The following is a 26,588-nucleotide window of genomic DNA, read 5'->3' as shown; positions in this document are numbered from 1 at the left end:
GCAATAAGAAAAGAGACCAGGAAGAAACCTGTTCTTCTAGTACGTACGAACGAGTTGGTACTCCTGTAAGCGGCCGGCTCAGGGCAACAAGTCTGTACGCACGTGGCTTGAAATAAAGAGCGCGTTTGTGTCGAAAAAGAATGTGTTCAGAAGATTACGGTCAACGCAGAGGGTTTGCGCTTGCAAGTTGGCAAGGGTCTGGTTATTATCTCGGGTTGAGAGAAAGGGGCTTTATGCGCCGAAGGACAAGGAGGGCCTGGCCTTCGAGGGCATCGCGTCACTTTTTGTTACAATGAGGCGGACTTTAAGCTTTTGCTCTTTGTAGCCATTAATCAACTTACTGTTCTTTGAAGAGGAGAAGGCAAATCTATATTGCTGCTCTACTGACCGAAAGAAAGCTGTGACATACTCAGTAGGATAGACAAGGACATTGTCTCCTGTGGCCCGCTCGCAAAGCTAACTGTCGATCCTCGGTGGAGAGATGATCTCATACATCTGGTGGCTCTTTTGAAATGCGACGTCCAAATGAGAATCCGAAACAAACTTTGTCGAGATTCATCCAGGGATCAAGATCTGATGATGCATCGTCGTTTGCTATAGTAGCTGGCTTGATCCACTCATAGGTTGATATGCTCTGATTGTAACCAAAGGCACACGCCTCTGAACAGGGAAGTGCTGGATGTCAATGCATCCGTGGCATTTTCAGGTGCCTTGAAACGCCTTCTCGCGCCTTCTCGAGAAGAAGATATATATCGCTTTGAGCAGGTATATTAACAGAACTACCATCTCTACATCGTAGAGCGTCGCAAAGTGAACTCGTCGCTCAACTCATCTGTTTTGCCTAAGCCAATCCATGCAATGCAATGCAGTGTGATGCAATGTGATGATAGGAAACACGTCTATCATAATATGTGAAATCATTTCATCGTGAGGTTGGTCGTTGGGTTTCGGTGGCCATGAAAGGTGATGGGAAGCCCTGTACACAGACCGACCATGAGTCAAAGGTTGCGGCGATACAGGATCTACGCCACATAGCGGTAAGCTGGCTTGCCGTCGATCGCGTCCGCCCTCTCGAGGTATTCTCGGCCAATGAGATCCTCAATGCGACTTTTGATCAGGTTGATCTCAGGCTTGAACTGACTTGCAAGCTGCTGGACGACATTCGTGATGAGCTCTGAATGCACTAGCTCCTTGCGCGACCTGTGACCTAATTAGTGCTCGACTCGGGTTGAGAGAAGCCAGCCCATCACTTACTTCATGATGCGGACGATAGCAGCATCTACTATATACTTGCGGGTTTCGTTGGTCTTCTCGTCAGTCTCTTTGCGCTCCTCTTCGTTCTCAACCTTGTTGGCCGCATTGACAGATGGCATCTTGATCTTGATAGCCTTGCTGACAAATTCGCGATTGAATGTAAACTTGTCAGTGGGTTTTACAATAGCTTTGCTCGGGGGCTCCTTGAGTAGGACTCTGGTCGCCTTGATGACTGATAAGGATGTCAAGGAGTTGATGAGGTCAGGCTGGGGGATGTTGGTCTTGGCTTGGATCTCGTCGAAAGCTAGCCATTCGCCTTCGGGGAGATCATTGAACAGTAGTAGAATGATCATGCCGTAGGTCGTAACATTGAGTTCGTACCGGCGCTCTCGGCTCAAGGGGCCCGAGGACTTTCCTTGGATCTTGGGGAAGACGCAGCGAATGTCAGCCGTACCAAGCGTTCCGACCCAGTTCAACATTCGCCCCTGATGGCTTTTGCAATAGAATTCGTAAAAGCTCTCCTGTAGGGCTTTGATCTCACGAGGGTAGGCGGCATCAGTACGCTCCTGGCCACCTAGACCTGTCTGACGGCCCATGATCTCCTTGGGCCAGTTGTTGCCACCGAGAACGTTGATGGACAGCTCAATACGCTTCTCATCGGATGCGCCCAATCCGCGAACATACTTGGAGTACGCCTCTGTCTCGTCTTTGGAGATGTTCATATCTTTGAACATGCCCTCGAACTTGCTGGTGAAGGTGTTGCCAAGCTCCCGTTTCATACGAGAAATCATCTCGGCCTCTACATCCTGCCGCTCTGACTTTTGCTGGATCAAACGCCGTGCCAAGTGCTTTTGGTAGTACAGAACAAACTTGTCCTTGTCGCTGATGAAACGCAGCAGTGTGATGGCCTTTTCCAGAACCACGTCGATCTCGGCCTCAGTCTTGTCCTTGATGCCCCTCTTCAGATTATCGTCAATGAAAAGAGACAAGAACTCAGAACTTCGATCAAACGTGTTGATGAATTCTGCAAAGCTCTTAGTGATAGCGGTCTGCAGAATGAGGTCCTCCGAGAAACAATTGGACCAGAGGTTGTCAAATCGATCTTTCAAGTTCAAGACGTCGTCGACCCATCTGAGGGCAGCTGCAGTTTGCTGTGCGGAAGCATTGAGGGTCTTGGGCTTGGGCTTATCGCCACCGTCAGCCGCAGGTTCCTCATCTGCTGTCTGGGGTGCCGAAAAGTCCGTGTTCTTTAGCACTTTTTCGATTTCCAGGCCTTGTTCGATGATACGATTAGACATGGCCTTGCGCAATGCTTCCCGGTCAGGATCCACTCGACAGACTAGCTGGTACAGGACAGCAAGATCCGTGGTTCTGTCATTGTCGATCATTGCACGCACACCGCTCCCGTCCAGACTCATGAACTCTTCAAGATGGCTCTGGATCAGCTCCTCCTCAAGGACTTTGGCAATGGAATCAGAAGTTATGGGAGAGATAGTCGTCAAGCATCGCGCAGCCTCTTCGTCCAAGCGTCGCTGCGTGTGGCACAACCAGGTTGAAGCATCCGATTCTCTGAGAAGCCTGTCGCACTCGGCCTTGTAAAACTGGCGGCTCTTTTGGAGGTACTCGGGCTCGAAGTCGGTAATATAGAGCTTCTCGTCCTCGAGCTCCTCATCCGTCTTATGCAGTGACTCGAGCATGCCAATACAGCTTCGGAGCAGGGCCTTGTCGATCGCGTCGCCTTCACGTTCCATGTTGATATGGTCGATGATGGTGGCGTTCAAGATGCCGAAGACTGTGCAGGGCGGGTTTCCATCGGCCTGAATGCCAGTACGCAGGATATGGTCGCGGAAGAGACCGATGGTGGCAGCGAAGATGCCAGGCCGACTCTGGTCTTGTGACCAGCCTCGGTCGAGGTACATGAGGATATCGGCGATCATGTTCATGGACATCTCATGCTGCTCCCAGGCCTCTCGAATCACCTTGAGGAACTTCTCGCCTATGGCCCGACGGTCCACCACGCTGGTGCCGGGCACACTGCCGAGAGTGACACTGACAAGGTTCTTGGAGATGACTTCGAAGATGGGCGGTATGACCTGCTCCTGGAACCAGGATTCTTCGAAACGCTTGACATTGTCGTAGAGGCGCTCAGGCATCTTGAGAAGCACGATCTTGTAGCCATGTCGATAGAGCTGTTCGAAGGTGAGGGAGCCGGTGTTCTTGAGATGAATGTCGCGGATGGCTGACTGCAGCTTCTCCCAGTTGTATTCGAAGTCGTCAACGCTACCGGCAGCGGCCGCGGTATGATGCTGTCGGGCTCCCATGTCAGTATCTGGCTACGGGGGGGTTGCACGGTGCGCATGGTCAGGCGGCGGGAAGAAGCGACAGGAATCTCGAGCCGCCGAAGGAGCAGGGCTTGGTGACAAGGACAGGATTGCCCTATAAGTGGTGTGGCGGGGGTCGTGAGGTGCAAAACGCGGGCGAGCATGGCGACTCAAGGCGGGTGGTCTCGCAAAGCAAGACAGAGGAGAGGCGACATGAGAGCCGAGCGAATCGGTGGAGGGTAACGGAAGGGCATGCATGGCGGTGATGGTGGTGGGTGGAAGCAAGGGCATGTAGATTAAATAGACCAACGTACCCTTCTCGGAGGACGAATGCGACCCGCGCCCCCGCGCATGGCTCCGCCGCCCCGGCCAGTAATCATTGTCGAAGATGGAGTTGTCGCTGGTGGAGTGGTAGCAGGTCTAAAGAGCAGCCGCGGGCATCGTGAACTGCGGCTGGGTGGTGAATGTGGCAACGGTTGCGGGGCTCTATCTGGGCAGCAGGTTGACGCATGTTCGGGCCATGAAATCGGTTCGCCAGGGCTGTCGGAGGGAAGAATCGACCTGGGCCATGCGGCAACAACAACAATCGAATGGTGGCCGAGTTCGGTTGGCGGACAATGATATGGAATGCAGAGTCGGGAGGGTTGGAGAAGAACGGAAGAGGCCGTCGCCAAACAAAAGACCGTAAGGCTACGAAATCGGGAGTCCCAAGACACAGCGAGGTTGCGGCCTTGGGGGGGCAGGGGGGCGTATGATTGGCTGTTGCCGGGCTGGGCTCGACGAGGCGACAAGGATGTGGGCGCTGAAGGCCGCCATCAATTGGCTGTGAGCCCTGCGTTACTGGCGTCGAGCTGCCCCTCACTCAGTCGGTAGCCCAGTTATACCGTACCCAAGTACCTGAACGCTGTGGTAGCCCAGTTATACCGTACCCAAGTACCTGAACGCTGTGGTAGCCCCGTAGCTGGGGGATATAGGTAATGTGTAGAGGCCTAAGTTACCTAGCTACCTAGGTAGGTAGTTACTTGGGTCCAGTGCTCCGTACCGCGCGCAGGCCCGCCTCGAGCTGCCGCGCCGTCATTCGTCATTGGAACCCACAAATCGATAAGCCTTGCCAAGACTTTTATCGTCCAAAGAAATATATCTCTTATCGCTTGAAAGTCGTCAGTGCGATATGAAGCTCGTCTGTTCTCCAGTCCAAATCCGTCCCCGGGTCCATTGAGCGGCAGTCTGACGTTGCAGCCTTTCGACGCTTCCTTGCATCACGTCCTCTCCCAATCTCTCTCGGTGTTCTTGTAATGAGTTCATGATGGCTTCACGACGCGCCGGCAGTATTCTGAGTGCCATTCTCCAAACGCCCAAACCTACTCCGTTCATCGCCTCTTCCTCTCGCCTCCGCCCCTACCCTCGTCTGCCGCGCACACTCCAGCCGTCCCAGACCGCACGGCGGTGCGCACACTCGATACCGAAGCCTCCTCGGCCTGCCGCACCTCAGGCCTCCGCGGGCGGTAATGGCAATGGGAGTGGCGACGGGAATGCGGCCACGACACCGCGCAAGCAGCTGGAGCCGCATTACCAACTAACCTTCACCTGCGTGCCCTGCGGCGAGAGATCCTCGCACACCATCTCCAAGCAGGGCTACCACAAAGGCTCCGTCTTGATCACCTGCCCGTCATGCCGCAACCGCCACATCATCAGCGACCACCTCAACATATTTGGCGAGCGCAAGATCACCGTCGAGGACCTCATGAGGGAGAAGGGCCAGCTGGTTAAGCGCGGCACCCTAGGAGAGGACGGAGACATTGAGTTCTGGGAAGACGAAACAGCAACCCCGCCTGCTGAGGAAGGAGCTGCGACCGATGGCCGGCCTGAAGCCTCTGCCTTGCGAGATGCGCGAGACCCATCGGCCCAAGCCGCCCAGCCCGCGACTGCGACACCGTCGCCATCGCCCCTCAACACCGGCGGCGCACGTCCTCATGTAGATACGCCATCCCCCACGGGTGCCGCGCCTTCGACCCGGCGCCAATTCCATACAAGCATGCGCCGGCCCGATGACGAGAGAATGTCATTTCGCGAGCTACAGGAGCTACGGGGAGATCTGAAGCAAACCGTCAAGGCGGAATCCAAACGACCCCGAACCCACTCTCTGACAGCCGATAAACGCGGCCCGAAGATACATTATCACTATTCCCAGAAGGGTTACGCACCGAGAACCATGCCTCCGACCGCTGACGCCATTACGACCACCGGAGACGCCGCGGCGGCGGCGGCGGCGGCACCGACAAACCCCAAGCACCCGCGGAAAGGCGTCGTGTACACCTGGCCAGGCAACGCAACGAAAGCGGTGCCTGTGTACCAAGACGCCGGGAATGCGAGCAAACAGCAGCAGGTCCGTCGGGTAGTAACCGGCCCGGAGACGGCCCCGTCGGCCGACAAGAGGGAGAGGGGACCGCGAGTCGCCGACATGGAGTTCATCTCCCAGCGCCCCTTGCCCGAGCAGATCCACGAAAGCATAATGAAGGGCATGGAGTCCGCGAGCGGGTTGGCGCCACAGCGGGTGCAGCTCGACGCCGAGACCGCAAGGCCATGAGGCCATGAGACACGCCCGCAGCGTGGCATGTCGTGAACTGAGATATGGGTAATCGCCCACCATGGCTCATTACGTACAATGGTGCCGGGCTGGTCTGGATAGATATTGGCCATGTACAACATGCAAGTGTAGAAATGTATTATAGATCGGTAGTACGGGAAACGGATAAACCCCAATCTGCAATAGATCACCATGACAAAGTCGCATGGCGCCGAGCCGACACAAACCGTGGGAGGCAAGCAATCCAAGCATTGTAATACAACGTTATAAACGGTAGGATGATCTGTGTGCCACTATACAACGTCTCAACGCCTGATGGATCCATGTACTTCTTCGACTTCACCCTGTCGCCGTCATTCGTAATCCCCATAGCTTGATGGGTGCTTAATGCGGGTCACTGTGTCAAAACGAACGAGACGATGAAACAGTATGAAATTTATATGCATTCTCACGAGCGCCTATCAATGAGTTTTCCTTCGCAGCTCCCGTACGCCGCCCGACAGTCTAGTTTCAACAAGTCTAAAAAATCAAATGCAAATGAAAGGAAAATCCGGGTATCTCCTTCCCATCCCCTCTCCACGCAAACCCCCAAGACTGCAGCGGCCGCAACTAGTACTTCGCGCCGTGGCGTCTGACCCTCTCCTCGCCGGCGCGTTCCTTGCGCCTCTTGATCTTCTTGTCAAGCTTGCCGCGCTTCCACTTGCCGTAGCGCTCGGGCTGGGCGACGGCCTCGATCTTGCGTTTGCGGGCGCGGCCCTGACGGCGGCGGCGCACGGCCTCGCGGATGTCGAGCAGCTCGCGCGTGTACGCCTCGGTGCCCAGCTTGGCCTGCAGGGTAGCCATCAGCTCGCGGGCCTTCTCCTGGATCTCCTCGACGCGCGGCTTGAAGAGCGGGTCCGTCGAGTAGGGGATCGGGATCGAGGGGTCCGTCACGTGGTGCAGGGGGAAGAGAAGCATGTTGAGCGACAGGGCCAGGGTCTCGGTCGCGGACGTGTCGATGAAGTGTTGCAGGAGCTGCATGGCTGCCACTTTGGGTACCAGTGCAGGTGCTCGCGTGGCCGTTTCAGAGACCAAGATGTCCGAAAGGAAGGTGAAAACGGTGTGCAAGGTGACCCGGTGAGCCTTGGGAGATTCCTCTTCCTCGCTATCGTCCGAATCATCATCAGATTCCGCATCAACATTCTCAGACTCCTCATCAGATGCTGTCTTCTTCTCAGCTGCTGTTGGCTTGGGATCCAGGAATTTTCCGAGTCTAGCGATAGTCTGGACGACTTCACCAGCAAGATTCTCATCCACATCTGGGTTCTCTGAGGAGGTCTCGATTTGGACAGCTCCAGGGGTCTTCTTTGCCATACGCTTCTGCCATTTAGCAACTGTGCCGGGGCTGAGGATGTTGACGGCCAGTTTGACGAGGGCTTCGATAGCATCCTTCTCTAGCTGGAGACCATGAGAGCCTTCAAGCAGCTTATCTTGGTCGTACTCTCCATTGTTCTCGGAAAAGTCGTCCAGATACTTGTTAAGCAACCTTATACTGGAAATCTTGACCGTGGGATGGGTCGATGCGAGAGGCTTTCCGATAGCGTGCCACAGAGCCTCATGTGACAAGACCGCAGCCTTATGCTTGTCCATGAGAACGGACACAATCTCGACAATGACGTTGATGAGTTCCCAATCTTTAGCATAGGCAGTGTAGGCATCTAGAATCTCGACAATTCTCTCAATGATGCGCTGCAGATCGTCTTCGTCTCGCGCGCTGGGTTCTCTTGCTTCAAAGTACAGGCTCAATGTCTGAATAGCAAGTCGTAAAATTGACTGGTTCTCGTCCTGTTGAAGACCTTTTCGAAGCATTTTGAGGAACTCCGAAGTCCGTTCTTTGTTTGCCTTGCGGAATATCTCCTTGATTAGCTCGGCGGCTGCGAGTCGGCACTTTTCACTATCGTCATTGCCCAGAACAAGGAATAGTTGCAAGAAGCAGGTGCCGGCAATCTCCTGCACAAAGTCGTCGGCGGATTTCATCAAAAGGAGGTGGATAACCTCCATAACAGAAAGTCTGCCGCCTTCGCGGTCATACTTCAGATTGGCAACAACAAATCTGAGCTGCTTTTCCCATCTGTTCTTCTTTTGTGGGTAGTCGCGCAGGAATTGGAAGAAAGCGCCTCGTGCAAGGTCTCGGGTGTCCTTATCGTCATTGGTGATCATGATGCTGCCTACATTGTCAAGGGTATCATAAACAGCAGCAGTCTCTACCTTACGGTCCAAAACTGACCGCAAGAAATTGAACGTGACATGTCGATACAGAGGTTCCGTTAGGTCGTCCTTGAGCTTACCGAGAAGCATGTCCACGGCAGCGTCTTTGACTGGCACATCTTTTCGGTCCCTCAATGTCACTGAGACAAGCTTGAGGGCAGTCTGAGCAAGGTCGCTGGTTGTAGATGTCGAGGTCGAAATGCTCTTGATTGCGTCTTTGACTGCGACTTTGTAAAGATTCGAAAAATCGTCGGTCTTGAATGGCACTTTGACAAGCACAGTCAAAAGCTTTAAGGCGGCAATCTTCACCTCTTCTTCGCCTTCGACGATCGCATCACCAAAGATTGGGATGAAGCCGGAAATATTGCCCGCATTGCGTAGGCTGTCATGCTTTTTGAGTACTGATCGGAGGATATCAAAGGCAAATCTAACCAGCTTGAACGTGTACTTGTTGGTCGAACCGCGTTCGCCGCTCTTCTTGGCTCCTTTTTGGACCAGATATCGGCGAAGCTTGTAATTTAGCTTGATTTCTGCCTGGGGCTTGTCGCTGGCGTAGACTTGTTGGATCACCTCATAGCAGAACACCAGGGTGTCCCGGCTCTCTGCAGCTGGGTTGCCGAGGAGGCCGTTGGCAATTCGATTCAGCAGGTCATCAATCTTCCGCATCGTCCGGAGGTCAAGTTTCTCGAGAAGGAGTGACTGCAAAGGCCGAACCAGCTCAACAAGATGACTGATGGATGCAGTTTTGGCAATGAGCTCCATTGAATCTTGACTCTTGCTGCTTTTCACTTCCTTCATCTTGCTGGTATACTCCTCGGCGTCCTTTTCTTGGCCTGTAACGCCGAAGATGTCGTCCATGATGATAGCCATGATCTTCTCGAGACAGTAATTGAGGTCACCCGGCTGGATCTGAGGGATCAATTGAACCAAAAGCGTATGCATGGTGTACGATAGCACGTGCATTTGATAGCCTTTGGTCAGCGCGCCTCTCAACTCATCGAGGATGAATCCAAAGTAAGAAGGGCCAAGCAGAGAAGCCATCTTTGCTAACGTGTCGCGTGCCATCTCCCGAGATTCCCATGCCTTGCTGCGAAGAATTTGGCAAATATCTGTCAGCACTCCAGGCAGCTTTTGCTCCAGGAGTCCTGTCGGCAGAACTTTGAGCAGCCTCACGATGATGACACCAACAGGGACACGGGAGCTGACAGTAGTCTCGTCTTTCTCATGAATATAATCCATAAGAGGAGGCAAAATGTTGGACAGAACGTCATCGCTAAACTTCTCCTGCGCAGGCATTGTGCTTGCAAGTCTGCGTTTCGTCTTGGCCGGCTGTTCAGCGGCATCGTCCAAATCCATGGCATCTCCATATTTGTCGTTACCGGCAGTAGCAAGTGCGTCAATGAGCTTGCCTAACAGCCGAATGACCTGCTTCTGGAACTCGGGTTTCGACTTAATGTAACTGATGTACCTGCTGAGTATCGCACGATATTGCGGCCACTCCAAAGAAATGGCCAGATCTGCAATGGTAGTCGATGCCTGGGCGCCGACCCCGTGATCGTCTTCGCCATCATCTCGACCAAATATGAAGTGCTCAAGCAACGGAATGAAAAAGTGAGCTAGATTGCGACTAGCCAGCTCAATGTGATGGTTGACCTTTGAGAGAAGTTGCAGCGCTCTCATCTGCCTTGAGGCAGCCGGGCTCATGATATGACTGAAGAAACTAGGGTCTGTGTCGTTCTCATCTGGAGGGGGATCTAGCCCGACCAGATCACTGACTGGGCCCCATGTGGGAACATGGGAGACCAAGTACCCAAGGACGCGAACAGTTTCTCTCCTCACGGTCTCTGATGTTTCTCTAGCACCGGAGAATACGGCGGGAAGGATCATAGTGGACAACATCTGTTGGTACACTTCTTTGTCTCCTTCGCCAGCTGAGGCGGCAGCATCGACAAATCGGCACATGATATCAGCTGAGTTAGACGAGAGGATTCCGTACTCTTCATCATGCTTGATGTAGAAAAGCATGTTCTGCAGCAGCGGCTCCCAGTCTCGCGGGGTGAAAGGCTTTGACCGCGGTTTGGAGATGGCATTATAAGCGGCCAATCGCCGATTGTAGGCAGGTTCATCAATACGACCCTCGACATAAGAGTTCAGCTCTGCACAGAAATCTGCAATTTCTGTGTTCTCGGGGGTGAAAGCTCGAAGTACCCTGGACAAGGCTTCTCGACTGGGTCGGTCCTTAAAGAAGCTGTAGAGACTGGAAATAGTCGTGTAGATCCGCTCCCTGATGTCTGACTCCAAGGACAACCCACCTAACTGCAAGAAGGTCTCCAGAATAGTGAGCACACCTCCTTTGATCTTAGGGTGAACGCGGCGCGGCGGTTGGTTCAGAAGGAAGACCGAAATGTCAATCAATTCCCTCGTGTTCCCAGACTGTTGGATGAGTGGTGATAGCTCGACAATGGTCTCAACGCAAGCCCCCAACAAGTCTTTTCCGAGCTCCTTCCCAGGCTCGTCATCGGAACGCTCTTGGGATCGAAGAAGACGGCCAATCTTGTTGAGAATCAGCTCCAAGTTTGGATCAAGAAGATCCTCTTTGATCAATTCGTTGAACTCAGACTCTGTGGCCGGCGCTACAGCGAGTTTGATAAGGTTGCGCAAGATACCAAGAGAAAATATCTTGACGTCGTCCTTGGCCTTTTCGACGAGCAGTAAGTCCGTCAGTTTCGGAATGATACGGTCGTCAAGCCCCAGGAACAAGGCAGTCTTGGGTATTGTTGAGAATGTAGACATAAGCTGAAGAACTCCAGAAACGCCTTCAGTGTTTTCAAGAGGTAAACTCTCAAGCCGGGGGCTCACCACCTCCTTGACAACAGCCTTTGAATATGGCGTCCAGTTGAAATCTGGTGCATTTTGAAGGAGTGAGACCATACACTTCAAGGCGATACTCCGGACGTTCCGAAGCAAGGAAATATTCCCATCTGTTTCGTGTTCTTCTGTGTCGTCCTTGGCACGTCCCAATTTTCTGCAAGCACTGATCAAGCTGTATAGTACAGCATTGAGAATTGTAGAGGTGTAGGTACTGACGCTGGCACCCAACTCGTTGATCATGGACGAAATCATGTTCAAGAATCCGACCTGTTTGCGAACAGTAGTGATATCACGGTTGACTACTTCTTCTCGCAGGGTGGACTTCTCATCGATGATTTGAATGTCGCGCAGATGACCTAGAGCGATATCCAGGAACCCTCCCATGTCCTGAACGCTAAGATTTCTGAGGACGGCAAGTCGTGTGGCATGAAGGCCGCCCCGACCACTAGCAACACCCTTCTTAGATATTGTGCGACCGTAAAGGAGCCTCAGGAGAACTGGCATGGCCTCGTCGTGGTGCTTGGGCTCGATTTGATTGTCTCCTTGGAAAAGCACGGTCAATTCATTCTTAAATCTCGCTTCGTCCAGCAAGTACTCGAGGTTTTCCCGATACGGCTTAACGCCGTCTTGCTTCCAAGCAAAGATGGCCTTCAATGCTGCCTTCTGCACCTCGATGTCGCCGTTGGCAAGCAATCTCAGGAGGGACTCGTAGACTTGCTGGCTTTGGTAGAGAACTCTTGGGTTGATGAACTGCGCGAACACGCCAAGAAGTGCTTTTCTGTCTGCCAGCGACCAAGATCCGCCGTTGGCTGCAGCTGACTCTTCTTCGAGGCTTTCATCATGATCATCGCTGTCCAATGCCCACGAAAGAAATATAGGCACTAGTTTGCGCGATCGCTTCTCTGCGAGATTGGGACTAGCCGAAAGCACCTTCAATGCCTGCGAGCGTGCATTGCTTGGCTTCTCCGGCACCATCTCTTGACTTTCCTCAAAGTCTTGCTGGATGATGTCAGACGCTTCAATTGCGACTCGTCTCGCATCATCAGCCTTTTCCCGCAGTTTGTTGAGATTCAAGCACTCAAAATCAGTCACGCCTTGCCTTGCAGGACCTGTTGACTGTCTTCCAGGGCCATCCCAGCGTTTCGACGGAATATCAAGCCAGTGAAAGGCGCGATCACAAAGAGCTTCTTCTCCGGTCTGAGATTGGCCCAGTTGTTTTAAGGCCTCAACCGCAGTCTCCCAAACAGGCATAAGCCTCACGGTCATCATCCCAAACAGAAAAGACGGAATAGCTTGGCGCAGCCATGAGTCTTCGTTGATTTGAGGATAAATAGCCGCAAGTTTGCGAAGGTGGACCGAGATAGCACGAACGTTTTGTAGATCTAAAGATGTCTGTTCCGTCTGCAACATTGTGGCAAGAGCTTCCAGCTGATCATGGGCAGATTCCAGGTTACTCAGCAGCCGCAGGGAGGCCAGGCGTAGTTCAGGGGATTGAGAAGCCAGGTTATCAGTCAGACTCTTGACAAGAGCGTCGTCTTTTTCAGGGCTCGTACTACCGCTTCCGGACATTGAGCTTCCCGGAGTGGAAGACTGTTCTTCATACGCGAGCATGGCCTCGAGAAAGCCTACCAAGCGGCAGTATCGAGGTGCTGCTGCCCTAAGGAGAGGACCTAAAGATTCATCGACTTGGCCGCTGATTTTACTCATTCGAAGGTATGAGGAGAATCCTTGACTGACAATGAAACGGGCTTCGTTGGTCTCGAGGGATTCGGATGGGCGCAAAGCAAGTTTGAGCTTTACCAGTAGCCTCTCGGAAATGAGATTGATGGTCCTAGTATCGACGCTCACGCAGTCCAGCAATCGCAACATGGACGAGTATTTCGATAAGCATTTGTCAGCCTTGGAATCCGACTCTGGGAAAGGAGACTCTTCCAGCTGTCCAAACGTTTTCATGATGCTGTCTTGCCATGATTGCGGAAGTTGGAATGCTTTAGCATCGCTGAGAGATGGCAGAGCCTGAGACTCAACCATCCTTGGTAGGAGGACGTAGAGGATGTCCTGGTTAGAGTCCTCCGACCAATGCGATCCGACAAATCTGCAACAGTTAGCTCTACCTTGCGACTGGAATTATTGAACCTACTTCTGGAAGTATGTAAGAAACAAACTCCGGAACTTGCTGGGGTCCAGGTCTGAGAAATATGAGCAGAACGATATGAACCATGGCTTCAGGGGTTCTTTGGCCATCGACTTCATGAGGTCTGATATGTGTGGAGTAAGCGCATCGAAGGACGCATGCTGCCATACAAGAGCTATGCTAACGATGACGAAGTCCCATATCGCTGATGACTCGAGCATCTGGAGGTCTGCTTGCCCATCGCAAAGCGCGTCGAGGCATTTGCGCTGAAACTCAAGCAATGGGGACCAGTCAGAGATCCTGGTTCCCTTGCGGACACCAGCCACAACACCAGCAAGACGGATAGGGAGGATGTTGCGGAGATGCTTCTGGTCACCGGACTGGTAGACCTCGGTCTCGTAGATGGCTTGCGCAATGGGCTCGAATGTTTCGGAATTTGTGTGATGCACAACGCTCACAGCAACACCGCACACCACCTCTGCCCAAGATTCTGACAGCTGTGTGTAACACTCCTCGTCAGGCACGGATGCAACCAGCGCTTGGAGAATAGCCGGTCCGGTTGTGTGCACTCCGTGTCCTTGCCCCTTGATGGCTTCGGCAAACATGGTCATAATACCATGGTAGTAAAGCTCGTACTGTCGGTCGCCGCGGGTGTTTTTGAGGTCTTCCCGCGCATGTTCAATAATCAGCGGCAGAGCTTTCTCCCTGTGTGATGGGGCGGCGGCTTTCCTGATCATGAAGCTCATTGCCTCGGCGGCGAAGCGGGCGATGTACTGCGGGTTTCGTGCTTTCCCGAGAAGGGGCGAAACGGCGTCGTATGTAGGTCGAATATCTGTGATCAAGAGCCGGGATAGATACTTGAAGAGGAAGGCCAGACAAGCAAAGGTCCACTCGATCACGTCGGCATCGTGGCGTTTGCTGGCGATTTGGGTGATCAGAGTGAGAGCCCTGGGATAGTGCTTCTCAAAGCGCGTGCCGAGGTCATGGGCAAAGGCGGTAAGCAGGTCCAGAAGCGACTCTAGAGACTCCCTCTCCTGAGCAGATATGTATTTCTCCAACAGGTCCATGATCCTGCCCTCGAAATGCAGGATCTGCGGTAGGCTCTCGCATAGTGGCAGCACCTCGCGCTTGAAGGAGGTGAAGCCCTTGGAGATGTCGAGGTCGGCCCACTTGTCAAGGCCATTCTTGAAGTAGGAAGTGGTTGCCTCGAGGTCTTCGGCGTCGAGGTCGTGGCGGCGCACTTTGCGCAGCGGGTCGAGCGAGTGCAGCTTCGAGATCTTGGTCGAGAAGGACTCCCATCGGTGGTTCTTCTGGTGGGGAGTGCTGTTCTTGCCCTTCCGGGACTTGACTATACGTCCCGAAGATGTTGCCGGCATGGTGCAGGCTGGTCCAAACCCCGATTTCGAGGGTTCGCAGCCGTCGGTTGTGTTGCGTGCTCGGCAAAGGTCTAGTCGACTGAACGAGGAACTTCGAGTCTTGCTTCCCCACCATCGAGAAGTCGAGCAGCAGACCGCGACCCTTCAACTTTTTTTTCCTTGGGAGACTGCTGATAAGCGCTTATCGCAGTGGCGCTAGGACCGTTCCCGTTAGCAGCGCCCTGCGCTTGGCAGACCAAGCTCCAGCCTTCAGCGGCTTGCACGCCCACTGGCCACTCAGCACCCACCACCTTCTCCCGCGGCCCGCTAACCTCAAGCACCTCGAGCTTCACCTGCAGGTCGTTCACTCACTTAGGCAAGCTCGCCATCTCAACTCACCACTCAAAAACCCTGTCCCGTCCTGGCTGGAACCGCGGTTCAGTCGTCACTTCGGTTCACGATGGCGGCCAAGATGTAAGGATTTGCAGTCTATTTATCCTTGACGGATCTCAGCTAATCCGCTTCAGCATTGTCTTGGGCAGCGTTAACGGGAAGCTCGACACGGCTTTCTCCAAGCTCGCAGCGCTGCACTCCAAGAACAATTTCTCTTTCGCCATCATCGCAGGCAACTTGTTCGAGGTTGACCAAGACGAGGGCACTATTGAGCGTCTTGTGAATGGGGAGATCAGCGTTCCGCTGACCACTTACTTCACTGTGGGCAATGCGCCCCTGCCCCCGCAGATTGTTGCCCGCGTCGAGGCCGATGAAGATGTAGTTCAATCCAAACACTCAGAAACATGTCTACCTCGCACCCCTCTAACTCTGTGTTTAGGTCTGTGAGAACTTGCACTTTCTCGGCAAGCGAAGCGTGAACAAGACGTCGGATGGCATTCGTATCGTCACCCTTGGTGGTATCCTGGACAAAAGCATCATCGGCGGGCTGTCTACGGAGCAGCACCTTCCATTCCATACCACTGGGGATGCAACATCGCTGCGAGGCTCGAACAAAGCTGACATCCTTCTGACGTCCATGTGGCCTGCAGGAGTCTGGTCCAAGTCAAAGGTTGTCCTCTCGCCTGAAAACCAAGCTGCGACTGCCAGTTCCCACGAAATCGCAGACCTGTGTACCGCTATCAAGCCTCGGTACCATTTCTCATTCTCTGCTGCCGATTTCTTCTATGAACGAGAGCCTTTCTTCTACGTGACTGACGACGAGGCGTCTGAAAGCAAACCTGTAACACGCTTTATCTCAATGGCCTCGTTCGGCAATGCAGCCAAGGCTAAGGCGATGTACGCTTTCAACTTGCAGCCTGAAGAGGCAGCGTCGGTCCCTCCGATCGGAAGCACCCCCTCGCCATTTACCGCTGCCAAAGGCACAAAGCGGCAAGCAGATGGGGACCCATCAGCCTACTCGGGCCGCTTTGCCCACGATGGTCACTCAGACCGACCTAATCGCCGTCGGCGACACCAGCGCTCTCCCCCTCCAGGTCCAAGTCAGTGCTTTTTCTGTCTTAGCAATCCGGAACTTGCGACTCACATGGTCTGCTCGATCGGGGAGAATGCCTATATTGCCTCAGCCAAGGGGCCCCTACCAAGCTCAAGCACCTTCTCATCAACGGGTCTGAAATTCCCCGGCCACCAGATTATCATTCCCTTTGCCCATGAGCCTACTATGCGAGCTGTCCCCAACGGCGAGGGTCTGCCGACGTATCACGAGATGGCTCGATTCCGTGAGGCTCTTCAGGCAATGGTCAGCAAGCAATCAGATCACAAACTTGGTGCGGTCACCTGGGAGATCAGCCGAGCAAACAACATCCACACTCACTGGCAATTTCTGCCGGTCCCCATTGACTTACTGCGCAAGGGTCTTGTTGAAGCTGCTTTCAAGGTGGAGGGTGAGAATCTTCGATACCCTACCTTCAAGGAGCGTGCCGTAGGTTCCGGAATCGACGAAGAGGGTGACTTCCTTCGCCTTTGGTTATGGTCCGACGATAGTGACGCGGAAATTCAGGGCAAGGAGCTTGTCATGCCCATCAACGACACGTTCCGCTTCGACCTTCAGTTTCCCCGTAAGGTTTTGGCAAAGCTCTTGCAGCTTGACAAGAGAATCCGCTGGCAAGACGTGGCGCAATCAGTGGAGGAAGAGTCGGCGGACGCTGAGCACTTCAAAGAGGCCTTCAAGCCCTGGGACTTCACTCTTGCATAATCAAGTATTTTCTAAGGGGCATTGGGCGGCTGGGAAAATTCTGTGATGATACCCAATCTGCACTCATCTTACAAATGGATCGGCGTATGGCGTTGCTGCATCTTCTTCCGATATTCGCTTCATATGGTAGTTCAGATCAGCCACCGCGAAGTCCGAGGCTGGGCTGCTGCAGACAGGAGCAGACGAGCATGGATTTGCGAGCTTCGGTAGTAGCGAGCGTGCGTAGAAATGATATGCGTGCTGCGAAATACCAACCAAATGATCTTCTGGGCGTGACATGAGACTGACAATAATGATGAAGAGTAAAAGCACAATACCACTAGTGCGGTGATCTCATTACTAGCTTCCTAAACTGAAACTGGACTTGCATCCTTCCTTGTTGCAAAAAGGCCACGTAGGGAGTTTAGTCTCTGTTCATCGGCTTCATCTGTATATCTGGGTCCATGGAAGCAGCAGGTTGGTTGGTAGCAAAAGACTGTTAGCAATTGTGAGTATCCAAGGCCGAATCATAAATCTGGGGTGCTCCGTCACAACTTACGTATCAACGCGGAATTTCGTGCTTGATGCTGCACATCAATTTGCATGCCAAGGGTGCCTCTCCATTGCTCGGGACTGAGCCAACTCTAAAGGTCATTCCATCATCCCACGCTCTCCCACGCTCAACAAAAAGGCGCAGCACCTTCCTCCCAGCTGAACGTACCTTCGCAATCCAGCTCCATGGACGATAGAATGCGGCCATCCATAATTAAAGCCTTGCCTGTGGTTGAATTCATGTGAACGAACTACGACAACCAGCCATTGTGTCAGTACCAGCCCACAACAAGAAGCGTAGACTTTAGTGGGAATGGCAAACCATAACAGTATAGACATCTGGCTTGGAAGGCGGGAACAGTATTGCTAGCGTGTACACCAAGAAAGAATTGTACGCCAGAATGCGAACCATCTGTGTGCTGTCTGAGTTTCTGTAAGATTTCCATTCCTGTCTCCCTGATGGGATAAACGCCATGAGGCAAAAGAATGGTTTCAAAGGTGTTATCAGAATTGCATTGTCTTCAGATCGGCTCACTCATAAGGGTTTCCCGGCGCAGTTTTTCAGTGCTACACCTTTCCAGGGGTAGAAAGTTGAGGAGCAACCTGTCAAGGTAGGTGGTATCGTGCAAGTCGATATGTGTGATTTTCGCGAGAGTACTCTTGGACAATCTACTCTCATTTTCCATATTCCAGGGGTGCAAGAAGACTTGGATTCGAAAAGATGAATTTGTAGGTCAAAAGCCTCGACTCACACGGGAGCTTGGCCAGCGACCCAGCCGCGGATAACTGGTTTTCGTCAATATCAGTCATCACACAGGTTCGGCGACGGCCACAAATCAACAGTGTTAGAGTGTCGACGGGCGTTCTGAATCTCGGTCGTTGTTGTGATTGCTAATGGTGGTGGCAGTAGTCGGAATGTGGTAAGAAGTTGGAGAGCTGGGCTGACCTACAATCCTCAAACACGAGGTGGTGACACCCGAAAAATACTGCGCTCTTGCCCTATTTTCCTTTTTACATTTCTCCAATCACCAAGAGGTGTATTCAATTGTTCATCGACAAAAAATAGTATTACCCTGTATCTTTGCTCGGCTTGAGCTTCTACAATAGAACAAACAAACGCCACAATTCACATCACCTGCCTCAAGCTACATTGTATTCAGCGTGGCCATTGTAAAATTGAGTGTGAATCTATGATTATAATAGTCTACCACTACACTTATCGCGGTCGCAGTACAAATAGTTGTTGAATGAAACTCCAAGTCTGGTATGCGCATTTCGTGTTGCAATGTACTTTCATTACCACAGGACGTGCTCGTACTTCCACGGCAGAGCGCATCAGCGACACCAGGATCAAATCAGGCAGCCGTAAACTACTCATGGTTAGGGCGATGCGTATGTTTGATTATCGCCAAACGTACGATTGTTGTGTCCGAATCTGAAACCTCTGTGTCTACTATTCAAAGTTCCGAAATCTTATCCAGTTGATGGGTAGGAGTCGTTGGACCCGAGGTCGTAATGCTGTTGGAGATACCCCTGAGCTGAAGCTGGAACGTGCCTCCATCTTCCTCTAAGGTATCAGCCTCTTCTCTGAAGACTTTTCGCAGCCTTCGCTGGTGCCACCAGGACAGAGAGCATATGACACTGAGAAGGACGACGGCCACTGTACCTGTAACCGTCCACCAGTTCTGGGCGGCCACAATACTTTCGGCCGTGTTGGTACTCAGCACAATGTAAGCATCAGGATCATCTGGAGTCATCCAATATTTGGCAGGTATCTGCAAACCATTAGCTTTTTTGTGGAGGACTTGTGTGGGAATCCCAGAAGCGTAGGATTGTACTTACTCTACACGCACAGGAGCGGTACACACCAAGCATTTGCATGAACGTGCCACCGACAGCCGCCAGAACGGCGAAGAAGCCCACGAACACCTGACCCCACCAGTTGATCGCTTTCGCTGGGGTCTTGGTATGGGACCATCTGGGTCCGTACTTGACTTTGAGGTACGCCTCCCAGATCCAAAGGAGCATCTCACAGATCTGACTGATGCCGTACACGAGGTACGTCATTGTACGACAGGATAGGGACTTTCTCGGGGTGTTATACGAAGTCAAGAACGCCAGCAAAGAAGGTGTGATTAAAAGATAGAGCGTTCCGAGGATGATGTTCCGCTTATCTCCAAACGACATCCTGAGCCCCTGGCGGACTTGGTCAGGAGTTATCAGCTTTTCCTCGTTGTAGGCGGCATGATCTCTCGCATACTCTCGGATGGCCTCATGGACCCATCTTCGCTTGTTTGGGCCGCGGTTCCACATCGTGACGGTCTGGAAATTCCCCTCATACGTATGCTCGATCAATTCATAGCCGCGCGCGCGGCTAATCAAAGCTTTTGCGAAGCGGTGACTTTTCAGCTTGATCTTTAATTGGTCCCAGAAGCTCAACTCGTGCTTCTCACGCGATGCGCGAGTGCCACCATCGTAGACGAGGCCTTGGAGTGCGCTGGGGCTATTCGAGGCTAACATAGCACAGGCCATGATCGCGAGGTATGGGATAGTCATCCACCCTAGAATGAGTATCAGCCCGAATGAAGTTGGTGCGGATTTCATAGCACAGTAGAACATGATATGGTGGGCTTACACATGCCAAACGCCAGAGCGTGGGCCTGGTCATTGTCACCAAGGCTATTGCTGATATCCAGGACGGTATAGATGAATCCACCGACAAAAAACAAGATAGGGGCTCCGACAGTCGATCCAAAACTGTGATTAGATCAGCTCGTGTACAACATGGGAAGTCGCTGACAACGAACCTTGCCTGTGACATCAGGACAGATTTAAGCTTGTCAGCCACTGACACTGTGCCCACCCGTAGTTGCGACGGAAGATTCTGCCTCTCCAGGTCATCGAGCATAGAAACAACCCTGTGCCACGTATTATCCGTGGGGCCCCCCTCACCCAGATCAGCCTCAGTCCTGTCCTCTCCCCTCTTCGAGTTGAAGAGGCCGTAGCTGTTCTGGCGCATCTGAAGGCTGGCCCTATGTTCCTGAATACCGGTCGAGATCCGTAGATTTCCGACAACAACTGCCAGGAGTAGCTGAGCCTTGAGTCTCGCTGGGATCTTGGGCCTATCCTCCGACTTCTGCGGCGGACTCAGAAATTCGAGGATCTTGCGGTCCAGCACAAACTCGTAGACGCCACTCAGCAGCATCGGCCCAGCAAAGGCGAAGCAAAGTGCCAGCCACACGAAGGTGTCAATTGTCATGATGATCATGGCGCCCCCGAGTCGGATCCAGTAGGTGGTAAAGCCGATGATATTTCTCGGGTGGGCTTGGAACACCACATCCGGTATCGCCAGCTTCCGGGTGCGCGGGATGTTCAGGCAGAACGCTAGACTCGGGAGTATGAACTGGACAAGAGGACCGACCCATTGCTGCAGAGCACCGAAGTGCGAGATCTCCCAGCCGCTGCACTCGGACGTACACCAGCGGTAGGGCACCTGTACGACCGGAGAGCCGGCGGGATCCCCGTTCCATTCGGCACCGCATGGGAAATCGTCATTTTCGGCCGACTCCAGGATAGGGTCGATTGTTTGGTCAGGGAGGAAGAAAGAAGTGTTAGTAAACGTGATGCTCCCATTCTCTGCGGTAAGGGAGCTGTTCACCGCGCGGAGACAGCAGTGTGTGAAGTTCTGTCCACCCAGATTGGGAGCACGAGTGCCATCTGGAGGCAGGTAGGAGAGATTGGCCAATTGCGGTATCGCATCCCACACATTGGTGTAGCTCATGGCTGCTTGTAGGATCCGGGTAGAGGCGAGTGAAGGGATCCTAGACGTGTTGCACTTACGCTAAATCAATTAGTCATTCGGCTGGCTTGGACTTCTGCCCACAATACAGGCGGGCATTTGACAGCTTAAATAGAAAGAGTACCACCGCGCAGTAGGAGCTGCAGCAAGGGCTTGACAAATGCGGTGGGACACTGCTTCGGTAGCCACTCGGAAACAAATCATTGCAGCTGCATGTCTCACTTGAGATCGAGATTCCTATAGGACAGAGAAGACATCTCAGGTGGCACGCTATACTCAATGCCATAAAGCCTGATAGGTAGACAGGAGTCCCTGTATCCAGTAGCTGTAGCCATGGAGGAAAGTACGGTGCGGCACGGTGACACCTTTGGTAGCACTGGCTTGCGATGATCCATCACACAACGATGCGTATTGCGTGACCTACACCGATAGCAGAGAGTATGGTGTGGCCGAAACATGTACTCCCCTTAAGAAATCTGGAGATGATTAAAAGCATGGCGAGAGATCCAAACAGGGCCCACCTTTCATTTCTGCTTACTTCCCTTGAGCGCCGTCTATAGCAACCTGAAGTTGACCCACAAGGCCCCACTCGGCGCCGGTTTGCCGTCGTCCGCCGAGCAGTGCCCAGCCGGCGCCGGAGACCAACTTAGTCAGCGGCCGAGCCAACGGCAACTTCCACCTCCCCATCAAGAAGCATTACTAGAACCCAGAACTGCCGGGTCTCACCATCGATCGTCTGCCAACTGCGACGATGATTCGACAGGTTTCACCCCAGCGATTGATGTTATGCCTGCGGCTAGATTGTGCGGAACGATCGAGTAGATCTATATCACCATGGTATAGTTACCGTCCCACATTACTAATAGTGCTTGTCGGCATATGTGCTGCGCAATGTGGCAGACGCTCTATGTGAGCGTGGAAGAAGCATGATTTCTCTCGTCAGCAGCGTACCACCGTCTGCATGGAGTCGTGGGCGGTAGGGATCATGCCATAAGGTCAACCCAAAATGGATTATCAGTGGTTCAAGAGCAGGGTAGTGTTGAAGTTTTTTTCTCATTTTCAGCTAGCTACAGTTTGCTAGCGAGTTTACAGGAGTATGGATTTCTCCTTACGCCTTTCAAGAATGCTCCATGCACGCAGTATGTCGCAGCGCCCGAGACCAGATAGTCCATGTGCAGGAAAGGGTGAAACCAATGTGTAGTCAGCAGCGGAAAGTGCAAGCAAATGCCTCCCGCGCTCTAGACAAAAGTAATTGGGAAGAGTGTGAGTTGGGAGATGAACCGCCACGCCCTTACGCCCTCCTGTACCCTAGAAGTTAGGAAAAAAGCTGCTGGATGTTTCCAGTGTTCTTCTCCTCCTCAACCTCCAATCAATCTGAGTCTCTCTCAAATGCGCCGTTGCGGCTTTTGCGTGCAACACCTCAGTGCCTCAATGCTCCGTACCACCCTCAATTTTGGTCAGGTATCTCGCGAAGAAAAACAATCCGCGGGGAAGAGCGATGTACAAGGGTGTTAGAAATGGTGGTTTGGTATGTAGGAAATCCGTGTTTGGGTAAAGGGTTTCATCGGGGGTGATTGTCCAATGTTTATGTTCGTACAAAAAAAATTTCGTCAAAAGCCAGTATGTCGGTGGCTCGGTGTCGTGTGTATCGTCAAAATGGCTCTCCACGGCAGGGAGGGGACCATTGCGGTTCTCTCTTGAAGAGAGGAGTGTATACCGGTGAGGATGGTGGCTTGATCTGGACGAACTAGCTGGTGGTTCCAGGAAATGTGAAAGAAAAGAGAAAGAAAAGGCCAATTTGCGAAAGCAAGTCGGTATGCTTATAAGACATAGAGTGAAAACGGAGACCGATGGCGCCATAGAGCAAGCAGATGCCGGATCCAACGAAGCTCTAAGCGATGCAGTTGACCAGATGCTATGCCAATGCGTCCGTCTAATGCCGGAAAAGATGTATTAGATTTGTAAGAGCGCAGAACTTGCAAGCCGGTTCGGGTATATGTTCAGTGAAGTGGCTGCATCCAGATGGTGCAAGTCCACATCGGTGGCTGTTTGTGTTACGATGGAGAAACCCGGTGAGAGTCTCACTGACACGTATAATACGAGTTATATGTTTGGTTGGGCATTAGTATGATGCCATTCTTCGGGTGGCTGAGCGATCAGCCCCCAATATGGGAGAGTTGCCAATCATCATGACAGGGGACTCCTGCATGCTAGCACGGCCAGGAGCGGTTGGTGACGCGTCCACCATTGAGTCGCGAGCACCGAAGGCAAAGGTCTTTGCTCGGTTAAGACCCTTTCTCTTCTGCTGCAGTTTGCCCATTTCACGCTCACAAGTTGCAGCATGTTCCTCGTCATTCATCTCGACGTAAGACTGAGGGTAACATCTTCCTTGGTGCTGCGTGAAGAACTCACTGTAGCCACCATGCAGGATATAAACGTCCGGGTATGTGAGCTTGGGGTAGAACTCTGCGTTGACAGTTCGATCTTCAGCACGGATGTGGCGTGCCATCATGGGTGCACGGTGAGCCGAGTATTCACAATGCATGATCATCAGGATCTTGCCTTCCATTGGGGTTTCGAAAAGATGGCGTGCTAGGAGCTCCTTGTCATTGTAGTTGATTGCACCATCAATGTGGCCGCCCTCGTACTCATACTCGAAGCGGCAGTCGATAACTATCCGCTGGGTGTACTTCTCCTCGTACTTTCCATCCAGAACATCCAAGAAGGTCTCCTGAGAAATACGAGGAATACTATCATTTTGTCCTTCAGGGAAGAAATGAGGAAGCATGGGATCTTGCACATCTTCGATGTCCATGACACACTGCAGGGAGCTCTGAGGAGCGGGGTCACTCGTCTTTGGCTTGACAACATCAACGGGGTTTTCGAACATGCTCAGCGACCGTCGGTATTGGCGACGAGGACGCTGGAATGGATTTGAGGGGCGTCGTGGGTGCGCCGATATGGGTGATCCATTGCGGTGCTCTCTGGTACCGGTCAGGCTAGCAAACTGGGGTTTGGGCCGGAAGGATCCAGGTCCGCTTGATGAAGGACTGTTGGCAGATTGCGGCCTCTTCTCCTGGGGAGGCGAGTCTTGGAAGCATTCACCTAGGGACAAGGAAGAAGATGCTGTTGTGGGGACACGAGAGTCAGAACCAAATCTGAAATGAGCAAACTGGCCTTCCGGGTGTAAGCGGTTGACTAGTGAGCTTGTCGAGTGACCTTTGGTCCTCGAAAGGGACGGCCGTCGAAGAGCAACACGCTTGCGGCTGTCCGGGATGATTGGTTTGGGAGGTTCCAAACCGCCACCGCCGCGTGCCATGCCCACGGGGGACTCGACCATCATGTAGTCATCGTCGTCATCGTCTTCGGGGAGTTCGCCCGGGGTTGGCGAGGTGACTTCGATGGAGGCGGTGCAATATGGGCCCTTGTGGGGTAGAGGAGAGATGTCCATCTCCATCATGTCGCCGACGCTTATTGGAACTGGTGACGACGAAGCCGGTAAAGGGGGCGTCGTGACATAATCTACCACTCCTGTCAATACGGCTAGCTCTTCGGTAAACGAAGGCAACACCACATACCTCGGCCCTCCATAGATCCCATCATGTTCGAGGTGAATAGTGCCCGGCGAGGCGTCGGGAAACGAGGGCTGGAGAAGCAGAGCCGGTTAGCAACAGTGATCACCTAAACATGCTGAGCAATGACAAAATTCACGGCATACCTTCCCTCATTGTCTATCCTGAAGTTCTGGGACAGGTCTGCAGCAAGACTTGCGGTGGGCGAGGATCCACGGACGGACTTGAGGTTGAAGTAGTCGGGCCTCGATCGTTGTAACTGCTCGCGAATATTAAGGGTGCCTGAGCCGAAGGACTGGCCACTACCTAAGTGAGCGTGTGGTCTGTATATGTCGTGTGACGAGCCCCATGCAGGGGCAGGGGCCGGGTGCATGGCAGCCAAAGGTGACGAGGCATCCATGGCGTCGGGTTCGGTACGGGGTGCTTGTCGAAGGGATATCTCGTTTGGATGCTTCGGAATGCAGGACAGGACGGGAACAAGACTGTTCTGTTCGTCTCACTGCAGCAACTCTTTAGAGGATGTACGACAAAGGATCCTACTCCTGAAATGTCTATTCGAAGAAGCAGGCAGTCGACCGTTTGGTGAAAAGAAGGGACGTCTTGTCGTCGCCCTGGCGTTGCTGTCGAGGGTGGTTGTAAAGAATGCTTCTGACACGACGGGCATGTGTCTTGAAGGGGTCGACGGATTCGGCAAGGCAACTGGGCGTTTGCTCGAGCCACAGACCAATCTTCGAGAACGACAACTCAAAGCAGAGCAATTGAGTCCGAGTGCAGAAGCTGAGCTAACAGATCCGCAGCGTCGTTCAGGAGAGAAGGTGCAGAAAATTTCTGGCTGTGGGGGTGAGCCGGTGTCACAGGCGAGCAGTTGTCCAAGTAACCGAACTTTTTGGTGGTGGAGGCCCGGAGATGGGATGAGATGCTGCCGACGGGGGGTGGATTGGGGTTGGATTGGTTGGCGACGAGCAGCGGGTGGTTTCGATGGGTTCAATTAGGTGCAATTATGGGTTTGTCGCCGTAGAGAATAACGAGGGACGAGATCCTGGTCCTGCTTTTTTCCTTTCCTGCAGCGGCAGCCACGAAACAGAAGGGACTCGCGGACGGGCGTTGCGTGTAAGTCGGAGGGGAGGGGAGGGGAGGGTCTGTCGCTTTCCAACACGGAACATGCAGAGGGAGTCGAGAGAGGAGCTCCTGCTGGGCGGGCGTCCAATGGTCACGGGCGAAAGTCGCACACGTCGGCCGAATCGGGCAATTGAGTCCAACAGCAAAGTGGGTTGCGGGCGGGCTGCTGGCTCTGCGGGCGCTCTCTCTCCTGCGATGCTCGACACGTTTGACACCTGCGGTCAGTGAACGTGCTCGGAGGGTCGAGGGAAACACGGCACGGCGGTGGGTTGAAGACGGGACTTCAAGGCCGGATGGGAGCGAGAGGGCAGGCAGGTCTGAGGGTGCGGGCGGCAGTGCCTTTTGTTCGAGACGACGGGCGCCAGCTGAAGGCCTGCACGCACTGGAGCGCTCTCCCTGCCCGAGCAGCGTTGTCATGGGCAATTTGGTGTGGGATGGTTGCCCTGGCTCGCTGCAGCTGGGATGCCACTCGTAGCGGCTTAGCTGGTTTTCAACCGCTGTCGCCTGCAGGGGTCAGCGGGCGGACTCGCTCCCTGGCAAGCCTGGCGGGCCTAGGGCCCAGGGCCTTTGAGCTGTGAGTAGCCTGGGTAGC

At 53.2% G+C, this 26,588-nt stretch overlaps 6 protein-coding genes across 6 annotated transcripts; 2 read left to right on the top strand and 4 right to left on the bottom strand.

The window, feature by feature from the left end:
* Nucleotides 1-1,022: 1,022 nt before the first annotated feature.
* On the bottom strand, nucleotides 1,023-3,575 carry JN550_008293 (uncharacterized protein; the record flags this gene model as incomplete). Its single annotated transcript, XM_049320238.1, has 2 exons — nucleotides 1,023-1,200; nucleotides 1,255-3,575. The coding sequence occupies 2 exons, from the start codon at nucleotides 3,573-3,575 to the stop codon at nucleotides 1,023-1,025; spliced, it is 2,499 nt and encodes an 832-aa protein (XP_049169806.1).
* A 1,306-nt stretch (nucleotides 3,576-4,881) lies between these two features.
* On the top strand, nucleotides 4,882-6,162 carry JN550_008292 (uncharacterized protein; the record flags this gene model as incomplete). Its single annotated transcript, XM_049320237.1, has 1 exon — nucleotides 4,882-6,162. The coding sequence occupies one exon, from the start codon at nucleotides 4,882-4,884 to the stop codon at nucleotides 6,160-6,162; it is 1,281 nt and encodes a 426-aa protein (XP_049169805.1).
* A 609-nt stretch (nucleotides 6,163-6,771) lies between these two features.
* Nucleotides 6,772-14,790, bottom strand: JN550_008291 (uncharacterized protein; the record flags this gene model as incomplete). Its single annotated transcript, XM_049320236.1, has 3 exons — nucleotides 6,772-11,205; nucleotides 11,269-13,375; nucleotides 13,421-14,790. The coding sequence occupies 3 exons, from the start codon at nucleotides 14,788-14,790 to the stop codon at nucleotides 6,772-6,774; spliced, it is 7,911 nt and encodes a 2,636-aa protein (XP_049169804.1).
* A 439-nt stretch (nucleotides 14,791-15,229) lies between these two features.
* JN550_008290 (uncharacterized protein) lies at nucleotides 15,230-16,975 on the top strand (the record flags this gene model as incomplete). The annotated part of the gene is made up of 3 exons (XM_049320235.1): nucleotides 15,230-15,243; nucleotides 15,297-15,540; nucleotides 15,602-16,975. The coding sequence occupies 3 exons, from the start codon at nucleotides 15,230-15,232 to the stop codon at nucleotides 16,973-16,975; spliced, it is 1,632 nt and encodes a 543-aa protein (XP_049169803.1).
* Nucleotides 16,976-18,963: 1,988 nt separating this feature from the next.
* On the bottom strand, nucleotides 18,964-21,287 carry JN550_008289 (uncharacterized protein; the record flags this gene model as incomplete). Its single annotated transcript, XM_049320234.1, has 4 exons — nucleotides 18,964-19,281; nucleotides 19,349-20,067; nucleotides 20,142-20,263; nucleotides 20,314-21,287. 4 exons carry the CDS (start codon nucleotides 21,285-21,287, stop codon nucleotides 18,964-18,966), a joined length of 2,133 nt encoding a protein of 710 aa, XP_049169802.1.
* A 2,140-nt stretch (nucleotides 21,288-23,427) lies between these two features.
* JN550_008288 (uncharacterized protein) lies at nucleotides 23,428-25,277 on the bottom strand (the record flags this gene model as incomplete). Its single annotated transcript, XM_049320233.1, has 3 exons — nucleotides 23,428-24,827; nucleotides 24,884-24,951; nucleotides 25,024-25,277. The coding sequence occupies 3 exons, from the start codon at nucleotides 25,275-25,277 to the stop codon at nucleotides 23,428-23,430; spliced, it is 1,722 nt and encodes a 573-aa protein (XP_049169801.1).
* Between the last annotated feature and the right edge of the window lie 1,311 nt (nucleotides 25,278-26,588).

This window comes from Neoarthrinium moseri (assembly GCF_022829205.1).
Source record: "Neoarthrinium moseri strain CBS 164.80 chromosome Unknown scaffold34_Wmoseri_CBS_16480, whole genome shotgun sequence".
Classification (NCBI taxonomy): Eukaryota; Fungi; Ascomycota; class Sordariomycetes; order Amphisphaeriales; family Apiosporaceae; genus Neoarthrinium; species Neoarthrinium moseri.
Note: the sequence above shows the minus strand (reverse complement) of the source record. Positions and strands in the feature narration are given on the sequence as shown.